Source organism: Mobula hypostoma, chromosome 2, assembly GCF_963921235.1.
Source record: "Mobula hypostoma chromosome 2, sMobHyp1.1, whole genome shotgun sequence".
NCBI lineage: Eukaryota > Metazoa > Chordata > Chondrichthyes > Myliobatiformes > Myliobatidae > Mobula > Mobula hypostoma.
In genome coordinates, this window is record NC_086098.1 from 104,956,683 (window position 1) to 104,977,800 (window position 21,118).

A 21,118-nucleotide genomic window follows, 5' to 3' on the forward strand; every position below is an offset into this window, starting at 1 on the left:
CTGGCCATTACTCATGTTTTGAGTTTGTTCAATCAAGTGCCTTTCCTACCCCACTACAATAGGGTCCAAATCTTCAAATATACCCCAATGATTTTGATTAGTGTGCTATCGAATTTTTCGGACGGCTTGAAGTTTTCGGACGGACTCAGAGTCTGCTGCGGTCGGGTGCTTCCAATGGTGCTGCATTGGCAAGTTGGCTGCGCTTGGAGGTTCATGGCAGGGAGAGTTCCTTCCTTCTGCCGCCTGCGTGAGATGATGAGTCTAGCGGGACTTTGAGACTTTTTTTTTAACCGTGCCCTTGGTCTGCTCTTTATCAAGTTATAGTATTGCTTTGCACTGTTGTAGCTATATGTTATAATTATGTGGTTTTGTCAGTTTTAGTCTTGGCTTGTCCTGTGTTTTCTTGTGATATCATTCTGGAGGAACATTGTATAATTTTTTAATGCCTGCATTTCTAAATGATAATAAACGAGGACTGAGTGTCCTCATAATCTAATCTAATCTATCCTACCAATTTCCAAAATTACCAAAATATTAATTTATTACTAGACCTAGGGTCTGCTTTCAGACATACACTGATAACATAATTTTATTCAGGTATCATCTTTGACAGCTTGACACACTGTACTGTCCAATTACCCAGACAGCCTAAAAATCTAGATTAAGATGATCTCTAATAAGAATTTTAAGAAAACTTCTTAAAATACCAAAAATTCCTCTACTTTTACTGGAAACTATTACTTTAGAGCTGTTCCTTCAAGATGGGTCTGAGTATATATAATTTTCATACCAAAGTCTAAACTTTAATCCACCCATAAAATGTACAATTAACATGTTTCTTTTTAAAGAGATCCTCTACCGGTACTTACTTTCAACTCAACTACATTATCAATAATACTACCTGCTAAATACTCCAAGTATTTAGTTTTAAGTTTAGCCATACAGAAACTGCAAAGGTCCTCCAAAGATTCATTGTATAAATTCCATCCTGTATGTATTTCCATTCCCAACTATCACCAACGAGTTTTTAAGCCATTCTCTCGCAATTCTGACACCCTCTGAATACCCATTCCTTCACTGTAAACTCAGTAACAATTAAAAGCCATCATCATTCTCTGTCCTTTCCTAAATCCTTCCAGTTTGATACTTCTCCCTGCTCTCAGAAGCCTCCACTAACTTCAAATCATTGGTCTAGAGCAGGAGTTCTCAACCTTTTTTTTATGCTAGGGACCCTTAATCAAGGACTCCATAGACCCCCAGGTTGGGAACCACTGATCTAGAGTCTCTATTCTAACTCTTCATTAACTATTCCCATTTGGAAATAAAATATATTAAAATTGTATCATTTCTATTATTATTCACTCACGCAATACACAACACATAGATATTCAATCATTACAAATTTCGTCAAAAACTAAAATCACATCCCTTGGCAAGTACAGATTACTGCCTTGCAATCCATCCCAAAGGTACAGTCATGTCAAAGGTACAGTCATGTCTTGTCTTGCCTCTGAACAGTAACAGGGTAAAACATGTTCACGTGTCCTATGGTCTTAGGCTGATATGGTTTGGTTAGCAATTTAGCACCACAGTTCAGGCATAAACCTCTGAGCAAAACGTTTAAAGAAAGATCAGAATTATATAAAAATATTCTATAAACCAGTCAGCATGGACACAAGAACAACAATGAATTAATACAAACATATCCTTAGTGCAAACACTGAACATTTAAGCACCATAGTAATCCAAAAATACCATGAACAGAATATAAATACCTGCAATGGTGAGGCTCCATCGATAGAATTCCAGGGAATCATTAATGAGGTGTACAACTGCATCCATGATTTCACAGAAGAATATTTACCCCAACAATCTATGAAAAAATAAAAACACAATTTTGATTCACAAATTCATCTAGTTAAATCCCTTATAATTTGCCTTACATTAGATACTGGATATATGGACAACCTACAGTTTATAGGATCTTCATTACAACTTTTTCTGCCACTCTTTCTTGAAGGAGTTCCTTCAAATGCCTTTTTGGCCAAACTTTAAAGCAATCTTCCTTGTATCATCATCTTTAGCTTGCTGTTAGTTTCACTGATGACTGCTAACTGCTGAGTGACAATTTGTGACTGTTACCTAAATTAAAAGGCACAAGGGCTTGAAATTTAACCCGCATAAGAAGATACAAACTGAAAGGTCAATGCATGTAGCAAAACTGAGTACTATTTCTAGCTCAAGGCAAAATGCACTGCTGAATAACCATTACACACATTCCTTCCCGCATAGAGCATGCAAAATGGCATCTAGATTAGGAGAGGAGATTTAATTACAGACGGTCAGAATGTTGTCAATGTTTGAAGTTTAAGAGATAATGTGGATCGATGGGTTAGGTTACAGGCCAGCAAGTAATTAAATTAAAAGATCTGTGCAAAGATGAGAAAATCTGCAGATGCTGGAAATCCAAACAACACACACACACACAAAATGCTGGAGGAACTCAGCAGGTGAGGCAGCATCTTTGGAAAAGAGTAAACTCTATGCCTGGCCTGATGAGTTCCTTCAGCATTTTGTGTATCTATGCAAAACTGTGTTTGACTGCCAAGCTGTTCCAGGTATGTTTCAATATGCTTGTTGTTAGTAAATTAACCTAGTTTCCTGGACAATGAATCAAATTATTGGCTGCTCAAAGTGAGAAGGTCAATGAGTGAAATGTAGCTGATCGGATATATGGACTTCCATTAGGATTATCATCAAAAACATAAGCAGGAATAGAAATATGCCAGGTAGCTCAAGCTCTTTCTGCTTTTCAATAGGACAGTGGCTAATCCAACCTTATCCTCAACACCTCTTTCCTATCTCTCCATACACCATGACTCCTTTGTAGTAAAGTATCTTTCAATCTTCACCTTGTATGTATACAATAATTGTCTCCACAACTCGAGTACAGAATTACAAAGAATCATATCCACTGGTGGAAAAAATCATGCCCAAATTAGGCAAACCCTTATTTTTAAACTATGTCCCTAGATTTGGATAACCCCAATAGGGGGAATTAGCCTTTTAACACCCATCCCGTCAATCCCCATAAAATCATTTCTAATTTTTTTCATACTCTAATGAGCTTAAAACCAACTTGCTCAACATTTCACCGATCATCTATCCTTTCATCTCAGGAATCAATTTATTGAAGCTTCTCTATCCTCTTTCAATGCACACATATTCTTCCCTAGATATAGTTATCACCATCATATGCCATGCCAGGAGTGGTCTCACCAGAACCTTGCTTCAAAACTACCCTACCTTCTCTCACATAGATCTTACAATAAATGGCACCATTCCATTGGCCTTCCTAATAATTACCTGTTTCATGTACTATGAATCCCAAATTGCTTTGTATCCCAGTACTTTTTAGATTTATTCCATTCCTATCTTCCAACTACTTACCCACTCACCTAGCCTGTCTATATCATTTTGCAGGTTTGTTCTGTTATCTTTGCAACTTGCTAACACATTTATTTTTCTATCATCTTCAAATTTGACTATAGTACACCTGGTCTCATCTCCCAAGTCATCAATATAGATTGCAAATTGAGGCCATCTTATCAATTCCTGTGACAACCTAGTTGTACTGATTGCCAATCTATAAATGACTGATTTATTCCCATTATTTTCTGTTAATTTGTCATTTAATTATTGATGCTAATATAGTATTCCAAGATTGAAGACAATGAAATAAAAGGGGCTGTAGTTGTATAGCTAGAAAATCAACTAACAAGAACATAAAGTGTGGAATGATGAAACAAAATTAAAAGACTGCTAGTGTTGGAAAACTGAAATAAAAGCTGAAAATTCTGGATAGTCTTGACAAATCATGCAGTTTCTGTGGAAGGAAAACAGGATTAATGCTTCAGGTTGAAGATCTTTCATTAGAACTGAGAAAAACAAATAAATTTTAAGTTGCAGAGGTGGGGTACAAATGAATTGGACAAAGAGCGTATCTCTGATTCAATGTGGCCATGGAGATAAATTGATGGGTTAATAGGACAGATAGAGAAAATGAATGAAAACAATAAAATGCAGACAGTGAGTAAGACAACAAAGAAATTTCAAATCTGTGAAATGCAGGGCTACAGCACATTCCCAGCAGGTCTGGCTGTGCTAACAGAGAGCAAAGAACTGAGCTAATTTTACAGAGGTATGACTTGTAACAGAAATACCAATTCTGATACATAGAGAAAATGAGCTACCTGAGGCTGTACAATCCAATAGTTTCTAAAAGTTATGAGTATTTTTCAGTAAAATGAACAATTGAGATTGCCTACACAAACAACAGGAATTCTGCAGATGCTGGAAATTCAAGCAACACACATAAAAGTTGCTGGTGACCGAGAGATGCTGCCTGGCCTGCTGCGTTCACCAGCAACTTTTATGTGTGTTAATTGAGATGGCCTAGGACCATTGGTTTCTGAATATACATTGTCGTAGATGTACAGGACAATTCTTAAAATATTCCAATGCGATGAAAACTGTTAAGTCCAATGAATTGCAAGGAGAATAACAATAAGATCAAATTTCGAGGAAATAAACTGTAGATATACTGGCTGCCAAAAGAACATCTGCAGGCATTCTGACCTCTACAAGGCACTGGCAGCTGTTGGTGGACCTCGAAGGGCAGCTGAAGTTCCCCAACCATATCGCAGCCACCACCCTGCGACCAGACATTGTCCTAGTGTCTGAGTCTACTAAGTAAGTGGTGCTACTGGAGCTGACAGTCCCATGGGAAGATAGCTTGGAAGCGGCCTTTGAAAGGAAGCTCTCCAAGTACGCAGGACTGGTCAGCAACTGTCAGCAGGCTGGATGGAGAGTGAGGTGTCTCCCAGTGGAGGTTGGTTGTAGGGGATTCGTAGCCCATTCCTTAGTTAGAGCCTTCAGCATTTTGGGCATCGAGGGAGAGAGGAAAAGGAGAGCCATCCGCAGTACCACCGATGCGGCAGAGAGGGCCTCAAGATGGCTGTGGCTCAAAAGAGGGGAGCCATGGAGTCATAAGTAGCTAGCCGTCTGGACACAAGCTGGGGTCTGATCAGCCCCGGCTGGGTCACCTGGAGGAGGCTGCATGATGTTGAAAGACCCGAAACACCCGATGATTCCAGGAACAGGAACATCACTGAAGATGTGTCCAGAAGCATCAATAGATGTATGTACACAGCAGTATGGGCAAATTAATGGCAGATAAAATTCAACACAATGAAATAGGCAATGCTACATTTTTTTGCCAGAAGAATTAAATGCAATGGAAACTAGAATGCATATTTCTAAAAAATGGTATAAGATCAGAAAACTGGGGTATACATGTATAGCTTTTTGAAAGTAGCAGGATAGGCTGAGAAAGTAAATATAAATACAAAAGATATCTTAAGCTTTGTAAATAATGGCAGAGCAAGGAAAGCAATGTGAAACTTTACAAAAGCATTAATTCAAACAAAACTGCAGTAAGATGTGCATACTTTAGGAAAAATATGAAGACTCTGGGGAGGGTCTAGAAATAAGGAACTTTATTTATTTGGACTAGAAAAACTAAGATTGTTCTCCTTAAAACAACCAAGTTTGCATGGAAACTTGATAGGAAGTATTTAAAATAAGTGGGATAGAAACGTTTCCATTGACAGAAAGGCCAAGAACAAGGAGATACATAAAGAAGACGATTGACAAACAAACAAAAAAAGTGTCTTTTTTAATGACAGAACTATCATATTTATACAGTATCTGGAATTGTCATGCAACCAACAAAAATCACAGACGCAGAATCAGGTTTATTATCACTGACATTTGACGTGAAATTTGTTAACTTAGCAGCAGCAGTTCAATGGAATATATAATCGAGCAGAGAAAAAATAAATAACATAATAAATAAACAAGTAAATCAATTACATATTTTGAATAGATTAAAAAATGTGCAAAAACAGAAATATTGTATATTAAAAAAAAGCGAGGTAGTGTCCAAAGATTCAATGTTCATTTAAGAATCGGATGGCGGAAGGGAAGAAGCTGTTCTTGAATTGCTGAGTGTCTGCCTTCAGGCTTCTGTACCTCCTACCCAATGGTAACAGTGAGAAAAGGTCATGCCCTGGGTGCTGGAGATCCTTAATAAAGGATGCTGCCTTTCTGAGACACCGCTCCCTAAAGATGTCCTGGGTACTTTGTAGGCTAGTACCCAAGATGGAGCTGACTAGATTTACAACCTTCTGCAGCTTCTTTCGGTCCTGTGCAGTAGCCCCTCCATACCAGACAGCGATGCGGCCTTTTCAGGATGCTCTCTGCAGAACAACTATAGAAGTTTTTGAGTGTATTTGTTGACATGCCAAATCTCTTCAAACTCCTAATAAAGTATAGCTGCTGTCGTGCCTTCTTTATAACTACATCCGTATGTTGGGACCAGGTTAGATCCTCAGAGATCTTGACACCCAGGAACTTGAAGCTGCTCACTCTCTCCACTTCTGATCGCTCTATGAGGATTGATATGTGTTCCTTTGTCTTGCCCTTCCTAAAGTCCACAATCAGCTCTTTCGTCTTACTGATGTTGAGCGCCAGGTTGTTGCTGTGGCACCACTCCACCAGTTGGCATATCTTATTCCTGTACGCCCTCTCGTCACCACCTGAGATTCTACCAATAATGGTTTATCGTCAGCAAATTTACAGATGATATTTGAGCTAACGAGGATGTCATGTAGAGTAAGCACAAAAAGAGAAATAATATATGAGATCATGAAAAGGCAACATAACTTCATTGGACATGTGATTAGGAAAGAGGAGTTAGAATGTACAGTAATTATGGGAAAGATTGAAGAGAAGCAAGAGGAAGACAAAGACAAATGATGATGGAGACAGCAGCCAGAGAACTGGAAATGAATACCAATGAACTGATCCACTTGACCCGAAACAGGAGTGCGTGGGCCATGGCAGTCAAAGCTCAAACTGGGCATGGCACCTGATGATAATGATTTCAGCTTTGGAATATATTTTTGATTTATTTATTTTTGTACATAGGGCATTGCAGTTTTAGGGTGATTACCAGCAAAATCTTTGAAGATCTGGTACTTTCATTTGATTTATTTCTGCTGTATTTTATATTAATGTGGTTTAGCTTTAAAATACAACAGAATTAGTGTAAAACATTGTTATTTAAAAGGATAAAGAGATGACATATAAATTGCTTATTTAAAGGATTGTGCTAAGAATACATGTGTGTCATATATAGTACTTTTTAGCAATTTTCACGCAACCAGCAAAATCTTTCGCACCCCATGGATGTTAGTCATATGTAGCAAGTGAGCAAATTCTTGAATGCATGAGATAGAGGCAGATTCACTTGTGGAATTCTAAATGGATTGGGACAATATGTAGGGTACGGGGACCAACTTGATTGCTCTCATATTAAACCAGTGTAGACTTGAGGGGCCAAATTCCTCTTCAGTGTTGTAATCATTGTCTTTCTGCCCATTATAATTTGGTTTCTCAATCTGTAATTCTATGATTTAAAAAGTTACTGTATAGCCATGATATCAGGCCATTCAACTTCTGACATTTTCAGTCTAGTATTCTAGACATAGATCTCTGAGGATCTAACTTGGTTCCAACATATAAGGAAGGCAAGCGTGCAGCTATATTTCATTTGAGGAGATTGAGGAGATTTCGTTTGTCACCTAAAACATTCAAAAACTTCTACAGATATACTGCGGAAAGCATTCTGACAGGCTGTATCATTGTCTGGTATGAGGGGGGAGAGGGGGCTACTGCATAGGCTTGAAAGCTACAGAAAGTTGTAAAATTAATCAGCTCCATCTTGGGTACTAGACTTTGTAATATTTAAGACATCTTCAAGGAGCGATGCCTCAGTGAGGTGGAACCCATTATTAAGGGCCTCACCACCCAGGATATGCCCTCTTCTCATCGTTACTGTCAGGAAGAAGGTACAGAAATCTGAAGGCACACACTCAGCGATTCAGGAACAGCTTCTTCCCCAGTCATTTAATTCACAAATGAACACTGAACCCATTAACATTACCTCAGTTTTATTATTTCTGTTTTTGCACTATTTTGAATGTAACTATTTAATATACAGTACATTATATTTACTGTAATTAATTTACTTATTTTTTCTATAATACATTGTACTGCTGCCGCTAAGTTAACAAATGTCATGACACATGCCAGTGACATTAAATCCGATTCTGATTCTGAACACTACAACACAGAAGCAGGCCCCTTGGCCTATCTAGTCTGAGCCAAACTATTAATCTGTCTAGTCCTATCAACCAGCACTTGGACTACAGCCCTCCATACCCCTTTCATCCATGGATCTATCCGAGGCCCCCTACTGATCGGGGCCAACCATGGATGTTGTGTTCCAGCTTTCCACATGATACGCAAGCCAAGATAGGTACAATATGGAGAGCAAGCTGTTGCCCATGTCGTAGGCTCCCTCGCTCCTTGCAGCAAATGAATCCAAAGGAACAGCAGAGACTGATACAGTTTAGCACTAGCATCATCGCAGGAGTTGCCAGTCAGTGTTGAACTAAACGTAGGACTGCATTAGAGATTCCAACTCTAGAAGTTCCCTTCAGGTTTACTTCTGATGGCTCCCCCACGAGTGGGTATAGCCAGAAGGCAGCAGAGATTTGCGACCAGTGTTCCATCTCCTCGATAAGTTGTCAACCACGGCTGATGAGTCCCAGCTGCCCGAATTGATGAGTTTTCAGGCAGCAGTAACCCATCTTCGCCCCCTCTTCTGTCAGTAGAAATAATTTTACCAGGCTTCATAGCTAATCCACAAATGAAAGCCAAGAGCTAGTCATGGTTGTCAGAGGCTATTTGAGATGTACACCATTGGGAGCATTTAATAGATAGTGGGAGTTTCATTCACCCTCAGCTACAACAACATTAAGAAACAATGTACCTATTTAAATTTCTCTTAAATGTCGAAATCAAGCCCACAACCACCACTTCCGCTGGCAGCTCTTTCCACACTCTCACCACCATCTGAGTTCCCCCTCATATTCCCCTTAAACATTTCACCTTTCACCCTTAACACATGACCTCCAGTATAGTCTTACCCAACCTCAGTGGGAAAAGCCTGCTTGCATTAACCAGAAAAAAAAACCTCAATTCTGCATACCTCTATCAAATCTCCCCTCATTCTTCTATGCTTTAGGGAACAAAGTCCTAACCTATTCAAGCTTTCCCTATAACTAGGTCCTCAAGTCCCAGCAACATCCCTGTAAAAACTTCTCTGCATTCTTTCAATCTTATTTATATATTTCCTGTATGTAGGTGATCAAAACTGCACACAATACTCCACACTAGGCCTCACCAAAGTCTTACACAACATCAACATAGCATCCCAACTCCTGTACTCAAAACTTTTAATTATGAAGGCCAAGGTGCCAAAAGCTCTCTTTAAGATCCCATTTAACTGTGATATCACTTTCAAGGAATTATGAATCAGTATTTCCAGATCTCTCCTCCCAAAATGCAACATCTCACACTTGTCTGCATTAAATTACATCTACCATTTTTCATCCCATTTTTTCAGCTGGTCCAGATCCTGCTGCAAACTTGTCTTCCTTGCTGCCTACTACATCCCCAATCATGATGTCATCTGCAAACTTGCTGATCCAGATCATTGAGACCGATGACAAACAACATGTGGCACACCACTAGTGACAGGCATCTAATCAGACAGGCAATAATCTACTACCACTCTCCAGCTTCTCCCACGAGCCAATGTAAATCCAATTTACTACCTCATTCTGAGTGCCAAACAACTAAACCTGCTTCACCAACCTCCCATGCTGAACCTTGTCAAAGATCTTGCTAAATACCATGCAGACTATATCCGCTGCCTTGCCTTCATCAACTTTTCTGGTAACATCTTCGAAAAACTCTATAAGGTTGGTTAGACATGAACTACCATGTTATCCCTGATCAGTCACCATCTATCCAAATACTTATATATCCTGTCCCTTAGAATACTTTCCAATAACTTACCCACTACAAATATCAGCTCACTGCCCCGTAATTTCCTGGCTTATTCTTAGAGCCTTTCTTAAAAAAACACAACAACATTAGCCATCCTCCAATCCTCCAGCACCTCACCTGTGGCTAAGGATGTTTTAATTATCTCTGCTACGGCTCATGCAATTTCTGCACTAGCCTCCCACAGGGTCCGAGGGAACACGTTGTCAGGCCCTGGGAATTTATGTATCCCAATTTGCCTCAAGACAGCAAGCACCTCCACCTCCACCTCTGTAATCTGTGTAGAATCTGTGACCTTGCAGCTGCTTTGCCTCACTTCTATAGACTCTGGGTCTGTCTCCTGAGTAAATACAGATGCAAAAAAAAAAATAAATCCACTTAAGATCCCGCCTGCCCCCCCGCCATCTCTTTTGGCTCCATTCATAGATGACTACTGACCTTCCAGAGTACCAATTTTGTCCCTCGTTATTCTTTAGTTCTTAATATGTAGAAGCCCTTGGGGTTCTCCTTCACCTTGTCTGCTAGAGCAACCTCATGCTTTCTTTTAGCCTACCTAATTTCCTTATTGATTATCTCCTGCATTTCTTATAATCCACAAGTATCTCAATTGCTCCTTCTTGCCAATACCCCCTTTTCATAACTAATATCTCTTGAAAACCAAGGTTCCCTCTGTACTAACTCTGTACTCATAATTTCACTTTTGAAGGCCTCCCACTTACCTTTGCCAGAGAATAACCTACCTCAATCCACACTGCATAGATTGTTTCTGTACCATCAAATTTAGAATCTCCAATTCAGAATCTCAACCAAAGGATGAGACCCATCCTTCTCCAAAATTATCATAAAATTTATGCATTATGATTACTAGATGCAAAATGATCCCCTACAAAAACTTCTGTCTTGTATCATTCCCTTATTGGAGGATCTAGTACTGCACTCTATCTATTGGAGCTCTATACATTCATTACAGAAATGTTCATGAACACATTCGACAAATGTTATCCCACACAGCCTCTTTACAGTATGTTAGTCCCAGACAATGTGGAAAGTCACTTCTTATAACAACCTTATTTCTTGCAACAGTCTGCGATCTCTCTACAAATTTGCTCCTCTAAATCCCTTGGACTGTTTGGTGGTCCATAATATAATCCTTTTAATATGGTCATCCTTTTCTTATTCCTCAAGGTATTGGGCAAGAGCAGGAGAATAATATTGATAATATAGGAGAATAAGGGTCTCGGCCTGAAACGTCGACTGCGCCTCTTCCTATAGATGCTGCTTGGCCTGCTGCGTTCAACCAGCAACTTTGATGTGTGTTGCTTGAATAATATTGATGAGGTTTAATGGGCTGATGACCCCACTCCTATTTATGTTCTTTCCTGAAAGACATTAGTGGACTTGTAAAGACTTTGTGATGATCAGATAGTTTCATGGTGATATGGAGGGGCTCCTCTTAAGTCTGTAATAATGATGTCATATAACCATATAACAATTACAGCACAGAAACAGGCCATCTCTGCCCTTCTAGTCCGTGCTGAACTCTTACTGTCACCTAGTCCCACTGACCTGCACTCAGCCCATAACACTCCATTCCTTTCCTGTCCATATAGCTATCCAATTTAACTTTAAATGACAACATCGAACCTGCCTCAACCACTTCTGCTGGAAGCTCGTTCCACACGGCTACCACTCTCTGAGTAAAGAAGTTCCCCCTCATGTTACCCCTAAACTTTTGCCCTTTAACTCTCAACTCATGTCCTCTTGTTTGAATCTACCCTACTCTCAATGGAAAAAGCCTATCCACGTCAGCTCTATCTAACCCCCTCATAATTTTAAATACCTCTATCAAGTCCTCCCCAACCTTCAACGCTCCAAAGAATAAAGACCCAACTTGTTCAACCTTTCTCTGTAACTTAGGAGATGAAACCCAGGTAACATTCTAGTAAATCTTCTCAGTACTCTCTCAATTTTGTTGACATCTTTCCTATAATTCGGTGACCAGAACTGTACACAATACTCCAAATTTGGCCTTACCAATGCCTTGTACAATTTCAACATTACATCCCAACTCCTATACTCAATGCTCTGATTTATAAAGGCCAGCATACCAAAAGCTTTCTTCACCACCCTATCCACATGAGATTCCACCTTCAGGGAACTATGCACCATTATTCCCAGATCCCTCTGTTCTACTGCATTCTTCAATGCCCTACCATTTACCATGCATGTCCTATTTTGATCAGTCCTACTGAAATGTAGCACCTAACATTTATCAGCATTAAACTCCATCTGCCTTCTTTCAGCCCACTCTCCTAACTGGCCTAAATCTCTGCAAGCTTTGAAAACCTACTTCATTATCCACAACTCCACCGATCTTAGTATCATCTGCATACTTAGTAATCCAATTTACCACCCCATCATCCAGATCATTAATGTATATGACAAACAACACTGGACCCAGTACTGATTCCTGAAGCACACCACTAGTTACCGGCCTCCAATCTGACACACAGTTATCCACCACTTCTCTCTGGCGTCTCCCATCCAGCAACTGCTGACTCCAATTTACTACTTCAATATTAATACCTAATGATTGAACCTTCCGTGTGGAACCTTGTCAAAGGCCTTACTGAAGTCCATATAGACAACATCCACCGCTTTACCCTCGTCAACTTTCCTATTAACCTCTTCAAAAAATTCAATAAGATTTGTCAAACATGACCTTCCATGCACAAATCCATGTTGATTGTTCCTAATCAGACCCTGTCTATCCAGATAATTATATATACCATCTCTAAGAATACTTTCCATCAATTTACCCACCACTGACGTCAAACTGACAGGCCGATAATTGCTAGGTTTACTCTTGGAACCCTTTTTAAACAATGGAACAACATGAGCAATATGCCAATCCTCCGGCACCATCCCCGTTTCTAATGACATTTGAAATATTTCTGTCAGAGCCCCTGCTATTTCCACACTAACTTCCCTCAAGGTCCTAGGGAATATCCTGTCAGCACTCGGAGACTTATCCACTTTTATATTCCTTAAAAGCGCCAGTACTTCTTCTTCTTTAATCATCATAGTTTCCATAACTTCCCCATCTGTTTCCCTTATCTTACACAATTCAATATCCTTCTTAGTGAATACCGAAGAAAAGAAATTGTTCAGAATTTCTCCCATCTCTTTTGGCTCCACATATTGTTGTCCACTCTGATTCTCTAAGGGACCAATTTTATCCCTTACTATCCTTTTGCTATTAATATAACTGTAGAAACCCTTTGGATTTATTTTCACCTTACTTGCCAAAGTAACCTCATATCGTCTTTTAGCTTTTCTAATTTTTTTCTTAAGATTCTTTTTACGTTCTTTATATTCCTCAAGCACCTCATTTACTCCATGCTGCCTATATTTATTGTAGATATCTCTCTTTTTCCGAACCAAGTTTCCAATATCCCTTGAAAACCATGGCTCTCTCAAACTTTTAACCTTTCCTTTCAACCTAACAGGAACATAAAGATTCTGTACCCTCAAAATTTCACCTTTAAATGACCTCCATTTCTCTATTACATCCTTCCCATAAAAGAAATTGTCCCAATACACTCCTTCTAAATCCTTTCGCATCTCCTCAAAGTTAGCCATTCTCCAATCAAAAATCTCAACCCTGGGTCCTGACCTATCCTTTTCCATAATTATATTGAAACTAATGGCATTGTGATCACTGGACCCGAAGTGCTCCCCAACACAAACCTCCATCACCTGACCTATCTCATTCCCTAACAGGAGATCCAACACTGCCCCTTCTCTAGTTGGTACCTCTATGTATTGCCGCAAAAAACTATCCTGCACACATTTCACAAACTCCAAACCATCCAGCCCTTTTACAGTATGGGCTTCCCAGTCTATGTGTGGAATATTAAAATCTCCCACAATCACAACCTTGTGCTGACTACAAAACTAACTGATCCATAGTTTCCTGCTCTGTTTCTGTCCAGTCTTGAATTGTGGCTTTTGAATCCTCTGCCATCTCTCTGGGAATTTTGGAAGACAACCAACAACAAACATCCTCTTGGATATATCTTTAAGACTATAGGATGCCTGCATCCTATACACTTGTCTGTTTTTAAATCCCATTACTTTGCTAGCACTTTCATGAGTTTCATGCAAAAACAATTTACAGTAATAAGAATGTTGATAAGGCAGGATAACTTCATTGGAATGAATATAAGTTTTACAATCTTTCCCCACCAAACCACCTCATTAAACAGATTTTTACCATGAAACTGCAACTGTCCATGAGATGTTGAAAAATTCACACAAATATTGTTGAATGCAAAATAGCAATGTATTTAAACTTGTAATTTAATTCCTGATTCATGCATGAAAGTCACCTGCATTTCATGAGGAGAAAAAGAGTGCGTAGGTGGGTGGGGTGTGGGCCGGTGGCGATAGTTTCATTTATTAATTGTTGTTTCAAAACATTATTCCTCTGATTCCAGACAACAAAGGGAAATGCCTTCAAGTACTCACTCTCCTGATTGTTCAGACTCTCATAAATATCAACTGGGCGATTTTAATTGTGGTCTAGCCAACCACAGCACGACATCCATGCATACACTTGAAGCAAGGTTATTGGCTATCAGGTCAGAAAGTAGTAATGCTGTTTGAGCTTTCTCCCTGTAAACAATGGAATTAAAGTCAATTCCCACTTCACCATGCCAGTATGTTACTCATGGTGGATTATAGCCGAGATGTTCCAAATCTTTGTGCTGCAGTTGCTCAAGTGAATATGAGTCTATCAGAAAGGGACCCACTGGGTTCTCTGAATAATTCAGCATCATCTGCATCAATATCGTTATTGATATCATTGGGTTAATTTACAAGTTAGGCATCAGAATTATTTGAACGGCTTCATTTTAATTGATCATGCCAATGCACTTCTAACCTGAGTTTAGTTTCCTCCAACATAAGCAGCTTCTTGAAAGAATGAAGTAAGTATAACTGAATACACTAAATAATCTGCAGATGCTGGGGTCAAAGCAACACTCACAACACTCTGGAGGAACTCAGCAGGTCGGGCAGCATCCGTGGAAACGATGAGTCAACGTTTCGGGCCGGAACCTGTCCTGACGAAGGGTTCCGGCCCGAAACCTCAACTCATTGTTTCCACGGATGCTGCCCGACCTGCTGAGTTCCTCCAGCGTGTTATGAGTGTTAACTGAATACACAAATTTAATTAACACACAAAATGCTGGAGGAATTCAGCAGGGCAGGCAGCATCCGTGAAAAAGAGTAAACTTTTACTCTCAAAAGAGACACCAGGTTTCAGCCTGAAACATTGACTGCTTCCTCTTTTTCATAGATGCTGCCTGGCCTGCTGAGTTCATCGAGCATTTTGTGTGTGTTGCTTAGATTTCCAGCATCTGCAGTTATTCTGAATTGCTATCAAATAGTTATTGGGAATTGAAACAATGCTACGAAATGAACCAACTGTTATAACTGTCATTAAGGTAAAATGACTGGGTTACAGAAATAGATCCAATTTTGTGATACAACATAGTAAGATTGTTTTCAGAAGAAAATTAACACCCTCCAGAAATTCCTAAAATTAGCCCCAGAGAAATATCAACAAGAAAGCTCATAAGCAAACAAATCTGCTTACCTCAAAGATTATGGAATATTAAAATCAACTTGTTCATTTTACTTCCAAATAATCAAGTCTCAAAAAATAGAGCTTTTAGAAAATACAGAATTCAACTTAAAAACAGTACGAATAGTGACACGTATTCTTTACAATGCTTCATATCAAAATCGTCAAGTTAATGCTATATGCTTAACTCCGTATCTTCCCTAAAATCATAAAACATGCACATTGAAATACAAATTTACTGATGAATAAGGTGTCCAATGATACAGAACATAATCCTTTTGTTTCTGCATATTGAAAAAAATTCAGTTACCAATGTCAAAGCTAAAAGTTAGTTTTTTAAATCACTATGAATTTTATATGATTCTTAAGGAAGGATTTAGAAGCTTAAACAGGGGTTTCCTCCTAAATAAAAGTATTCTGTTTTTAGGTGGATTATCAAATCATCATATTGATATAGTTCAGTTAAATTAGTGCTTTCAATGGGTAATATGGCTTTGTTTTATTTACCCTTTATCTTTTCAAGGGTGAAATATCATAAGTTTGGCTTCTTGCCTGCATTGAGTTAGTGAAGTAATAGGCTCAAACTGGCCAATTTAGTCATAATTTGACACTTGTGCATACACTTCTTGTAAAGTCACCAGATATCAGAAATAAATAACATTAACATGATTCCCTGTGAGAATTGGACTTTCTATTGCCCTGCTACTGAAAGCAGTTAAATCCTAAACCTGTCCTCAGAATCAATGAAAGGATTCTCAATTCTTATTGTTAACCAGGAGCCACTGTAAAAACCATAAATGCTTGCTCAATTCATGTAACACCGTAAATTATCCATTCTCATTCACAGCCCAAGTTGTACATTAACCATATAACCATATAACAATTACAGCACAGAAACAGGCCATCTTGGCCCTTCTAGTCCGTGCCAAATGCTTACTCTCACCTAGTCCCATCTACCTGCACTCAGCCCATAACCCTCCATTCCTTTCCTATCCATATACCTAACCAATTTTTTTTTTAATGACAAAATCGAACCTGCCTCTACCACTTCTACTGGAAGCTCGTTCCACACGGCTACCACTCTCTGAGTAAAGAAGTTCCCCCTCATGTTACCCCTAAACTTTTGCCCTTTAACTCTCATGTCCTCTTGTTTGAATCTCCCCTACTCTCAATGGAAAAAACCTATCCATGTCAACTCTATCTTTCCCCCTCATAATTTTACATACCTCTTTCAAGTCCCCCCTCAACCTTCTATGCTCCAAAGAATAAAGACCCAACTTGTTAAACCTTTCTCAGTAATTTAGGTGATGAAACCCAGGTCTAGTAAATCTCCTCTGTACTCGCTCTAGCTTGTTGACATCTTTCCCATAATTCGGTGACCAGAACTGTACACAATACTCCAAATTTGGCCTTAACATTGCCTTGTACAATTTTAACATTACATCCCAACTCCTATACTCAATGCTCTGATTTATAAAGGCCAGCATACCAAAAGCTTTCTTCACCACCCTATCCACATGAGATTCCACCTTCAGGGAACTATGCACCATTATTCCTAGATCCCTCTGTTCCACTGCATTCTTCAATGCCCTACCATTTACCATGTATGTCCTATTTTGATTAGTCCTACCAAAATGTAGCACCTCACACTTATCAGCATTAAACTCCATCTGCTATCTTTCAGCCTACTCTTCTAACTGGCCTAAATCTCTCTGCAAGCTTTGAAAATCTAATTCATTATTCACAACGCCAACTATCTTAGTATCATCTGCATACTTACTAATCCAATTTATAACCCCATCATCCAGATCATTAACATATATGACAAACAACATTGGACCCAGTACAGATCCCTGAGGCACACCACTAGTCACCGGCCTCCAACCTGACAAACAGTTACCACCACTACTCTCTGGCATCTCCCATCCAGCCACTGTTGAATCCATTTCACTACTTCAATATTAAGACAGTACCTAAATATTAAACCTTCCTCACTAACCTTCCAAAGAACCATAGAAACTACAGCACAGAAACAGGCCCTTCTTGGTTGTGCCGAACCATTTTCTGCCTAGTCCCACTGACCTGCATACAGACCATATCCCTCCATACACCTCCCATCCATGTATCTGTCCAATGTTAAAAAAGAACCCGCATTTACCACCTCGTCTGGCAGCTCATTCCATACTCCCACCACTCTCTGTGTGAAGAAGCCACCCGTAATGTTCCCTTTAAACTTTTCCCCCCTCACTCTTAACCCATGTCCTCTGGTTTTTTTCTCCCCTTGCCTCAGTGGAAAAAGCCTGCTTGCATTCACTCTATCTATACCCATCATAATTTTATATACCTCTATCAAATCTCCCCTCATTCTTCTACGCTCCAGGGAATAAAGTCCTAACCTATTCAACCTTTCTCTGTAACGGAGTTTCTCAAGTCCCGGCAACATCCTTGTAAACCTTCTCTGCACTCTTTCAACCTTATTTATATCCTTCCTGTAATTTGGTGACCAAAACTTAACACAATACTCCAGATTCGGCCTCACCAATGCCTTGTACAACCTCATCATAACATTCCAGCTCTTATACTCAATACTTCAATTAATAAAGGCCAATGTACCAAAAGCTCTCTTTACGACCCTATCTACCTGTGATGCCACTTTTAGGGAATTTTGTATCTGTATTCCCAGATCCCTCTGTTCCACTGCACTCCTCAGTGCCTTACCATTAACCCTGTATGTTCTACCTTGGTTTGTCCTTCCAACGTGCAATACCTCACACTTGTCAGTATTAAACTCCATCTGCCATTTTTCAGCCCATTTTTCCAGCTGGTCCAAGTCCCTCTGCAGGCTCTGAAAACCTTCCTCACTGTCTACTACACCTCCAATCTTTGTATCATCAGCAAACTTGCTGATCCAATTTACCACATTATCATCCAGATCATTGATATAGATGACAAATAACAATGGACCCAGCACTGATCCCTGTGGCACACCACTAGTCACAGGCCTCCACTCAGAGAAGCAATTCTCTACCACCACTCTCTGGCTTCTTCCATCGAGCCAATGTCTAATCCAATTTACCACCTCTCCATGTATACCTAGCGATTGAATTTTCCTAACTAACCTCCCATGCGGGACCTTGTCAAAGGCCTTACTGAAGTCCATGTAGACAATATCCACTGCCTTCCCTTCATCCACTTTCCTGGTAACCTCCTCGAAAAACTCCAACAGATTGGTCAAACATGACCTACCACGCACAAAGCCATGTTGACTCTCCCTAATAAGCCCCTGTCTATCCAAATGCTTGTAGATTCTGTCTCTTAGTACTCCCTCCAATAACTTACCTACTACTGACGTTAAACTCACCGGCCTATAATTTCCCGGATTACTTTTCGATCCTTTTTTAAACAACGGAACAACATGAGCCACTCTCCGATCCTCCGGCACTTCACCCGTAGACAGCGACATTTTAAATATTTCTGCCAGGGCCCCCGCAATTTCAACACTAGTCTCCTTCAAGGTCCGAGGGAACACTGTCAGGTCCTGGGGATTTATCCACTTTAATTTTCCTCAAGACAGCAAGCACCTCCTTCTTTTCAATCTGTACAGTTTCCATGGTCTCACTACTTGATTCCCTCAATTCCATAGATTTCATGCCAGCTTCCTTAGTAAATACAGACGCAAAAAACCTATTTAAGATCTCCCCCATTTCCTTTGGTTCCGCACAAAGCCGACCACTCTGATCTTCAAGAGGACCAATTTTATCCCTTACAATCCTTTTGCGCTTAATATACTTGTACAAAATCTTTGGATTATCCTTCACTTTGACTGCCAAGGCAACCTCATGTCTTCTTTTTGCCCTCCTGATTTCTTTCTTAAGTATTTTCTTGCACTTCTTATACTCCTCAAGCACCTGATTTACCCCATTTCCTATACATTTCATACAACTCCCTCTTCTTCTTTATCAGAGTTGCAATATCCCTTGAGAACCAAGGTTCCTTATTCCTATTCAATTTGCCTTTAATCCTGACAGGAACATACAAACTCTGCACTCTCAAAATTTCCCCTTTGAAGGCTTCCCACCTACCAATCACATCTTTGCCAGAGAACAACCTGTCCCAATCCACGCTTTTCAGATCCTTTCTCATTTCTTCAAATTTGGCCTTCTTCCAGTTCAGAACCTCAACCCTAGGACCAGATCTATCCTTGTCCATGATCAAATTGAAACTAATGGTGTTATGATCACTGGAACCAAAGTGCTCCCCTACACAGACTTCTGTCAGTTGCCCTAATTCGTTTCCTAACAGGAGATCCAATATTGCATCCCCTCTAGTTGGTCCCTCTATATACTGATTTAGAAAACTTTCCTGAACACATTTTACAAACTCTAAACCATCTAGACCCCTAACAGTATGGGAGTCCCAATCAATGTATGGAAAATTAAAACCCCCTACCACCACAACTTTATGTTTCCTGTAGTTGCCTGCTATCTCTCTGCAGATTTGCTCTTCCAAGTCTCGTTGACTATTGGGTGGTCTGTAATACAATCCCACTAATGTGGCCATACCTTTCCTGTTTCTCAGCTCCACCCATAAGGACTCAGTAGACAAGCCCTCTAATCTGTCCTGCCTGAGCACTGCTGTAATATTTTCCCTAACAAGCAATGCTACTCCCCCACCTTTCATTCCTCTGCCTCGATCACATCTGAAACATCGGAACCCTGGAATATTAAGCTGCCAGTCCTGCCCCTCCTGTAGCCAAGTTTCACTAATTGCTACAACATCATAATTCCACGTGTCAATCCACGCCCTCAACTCATCCGCCTTCCCCGCAATACTCCTAGCATTGAAATATATACACCTCAGAAGATTTTTACTACCACTCACAACCTTTCTATCAGCGGATTTGCTTAAATTTTCAATATCATTTATTTTCACCCCAGCCACACTGTCAGCTCTGGCACTCTGGTTCCCATCCCCCTGCAAAGCTAGTTTAAAGCCTCCCCAATAGCACTAACATTCCGTGTGGAATCTTGCAAAAGGCCTTACTGAAGTCCATATAGACAACAACCACCACTTTATCCTCGTCAATTTTCCTAGTAACCTCTTCAAAAAATTCAATAAGATTTGTCAAACATGACCTTCCACGCACAAATCCATGTTGACTATTCCTAATCAGACCCTGTCTATCCAGATAATTATAAATACCATCTCTAAGAATACTTTCCATTAATTTACCCACCACTGACGTCAAACTTACAGGCCGATAATTGCCAGGTTTCTCCTCCCTTTCTTTGACAAATGGGGATTTTTATCTGATTATGCTACATAAAGGGTATGCAAGATGTTTTTCAATGTAATGGCATTATTTTATGGAATTAATTGTTGTCTGGTCTCACAAATGAAGAATATGATGGGGGGGGGGAGAGGGGTGGC

General features: G+C 39.8%; 1 protein-coding gene across 4 annotated transcripts in view; it reads right to left on the reverse strand.

Annotated features, from left to right (window-relative positions):
• Positions 1–21,118, reverse strand: part of elovl4a (ELOVL fatty acid elongase 4a) — a 90,319-nt gene that overhangs the window by 44,158 nt on the left and 25,043 nt on the right. For all 4 annotated transcript variants that reach the window (XM_063040336.1, XM_063040338.1, XM_063040339.1 and 1 more), the window contains one exon: positions 1,776–1,873. In XM_063040336.1, the coding sequence (XP_062896406.1) occupies positions 1,776–1,842 (67 nt within the window). In that variant the 5' untranslated portion in view covers positions 1,843–1,873. The remainder of the gene's footprint in view (positions 1–1,775; positions 1,874–21,118) is intronic.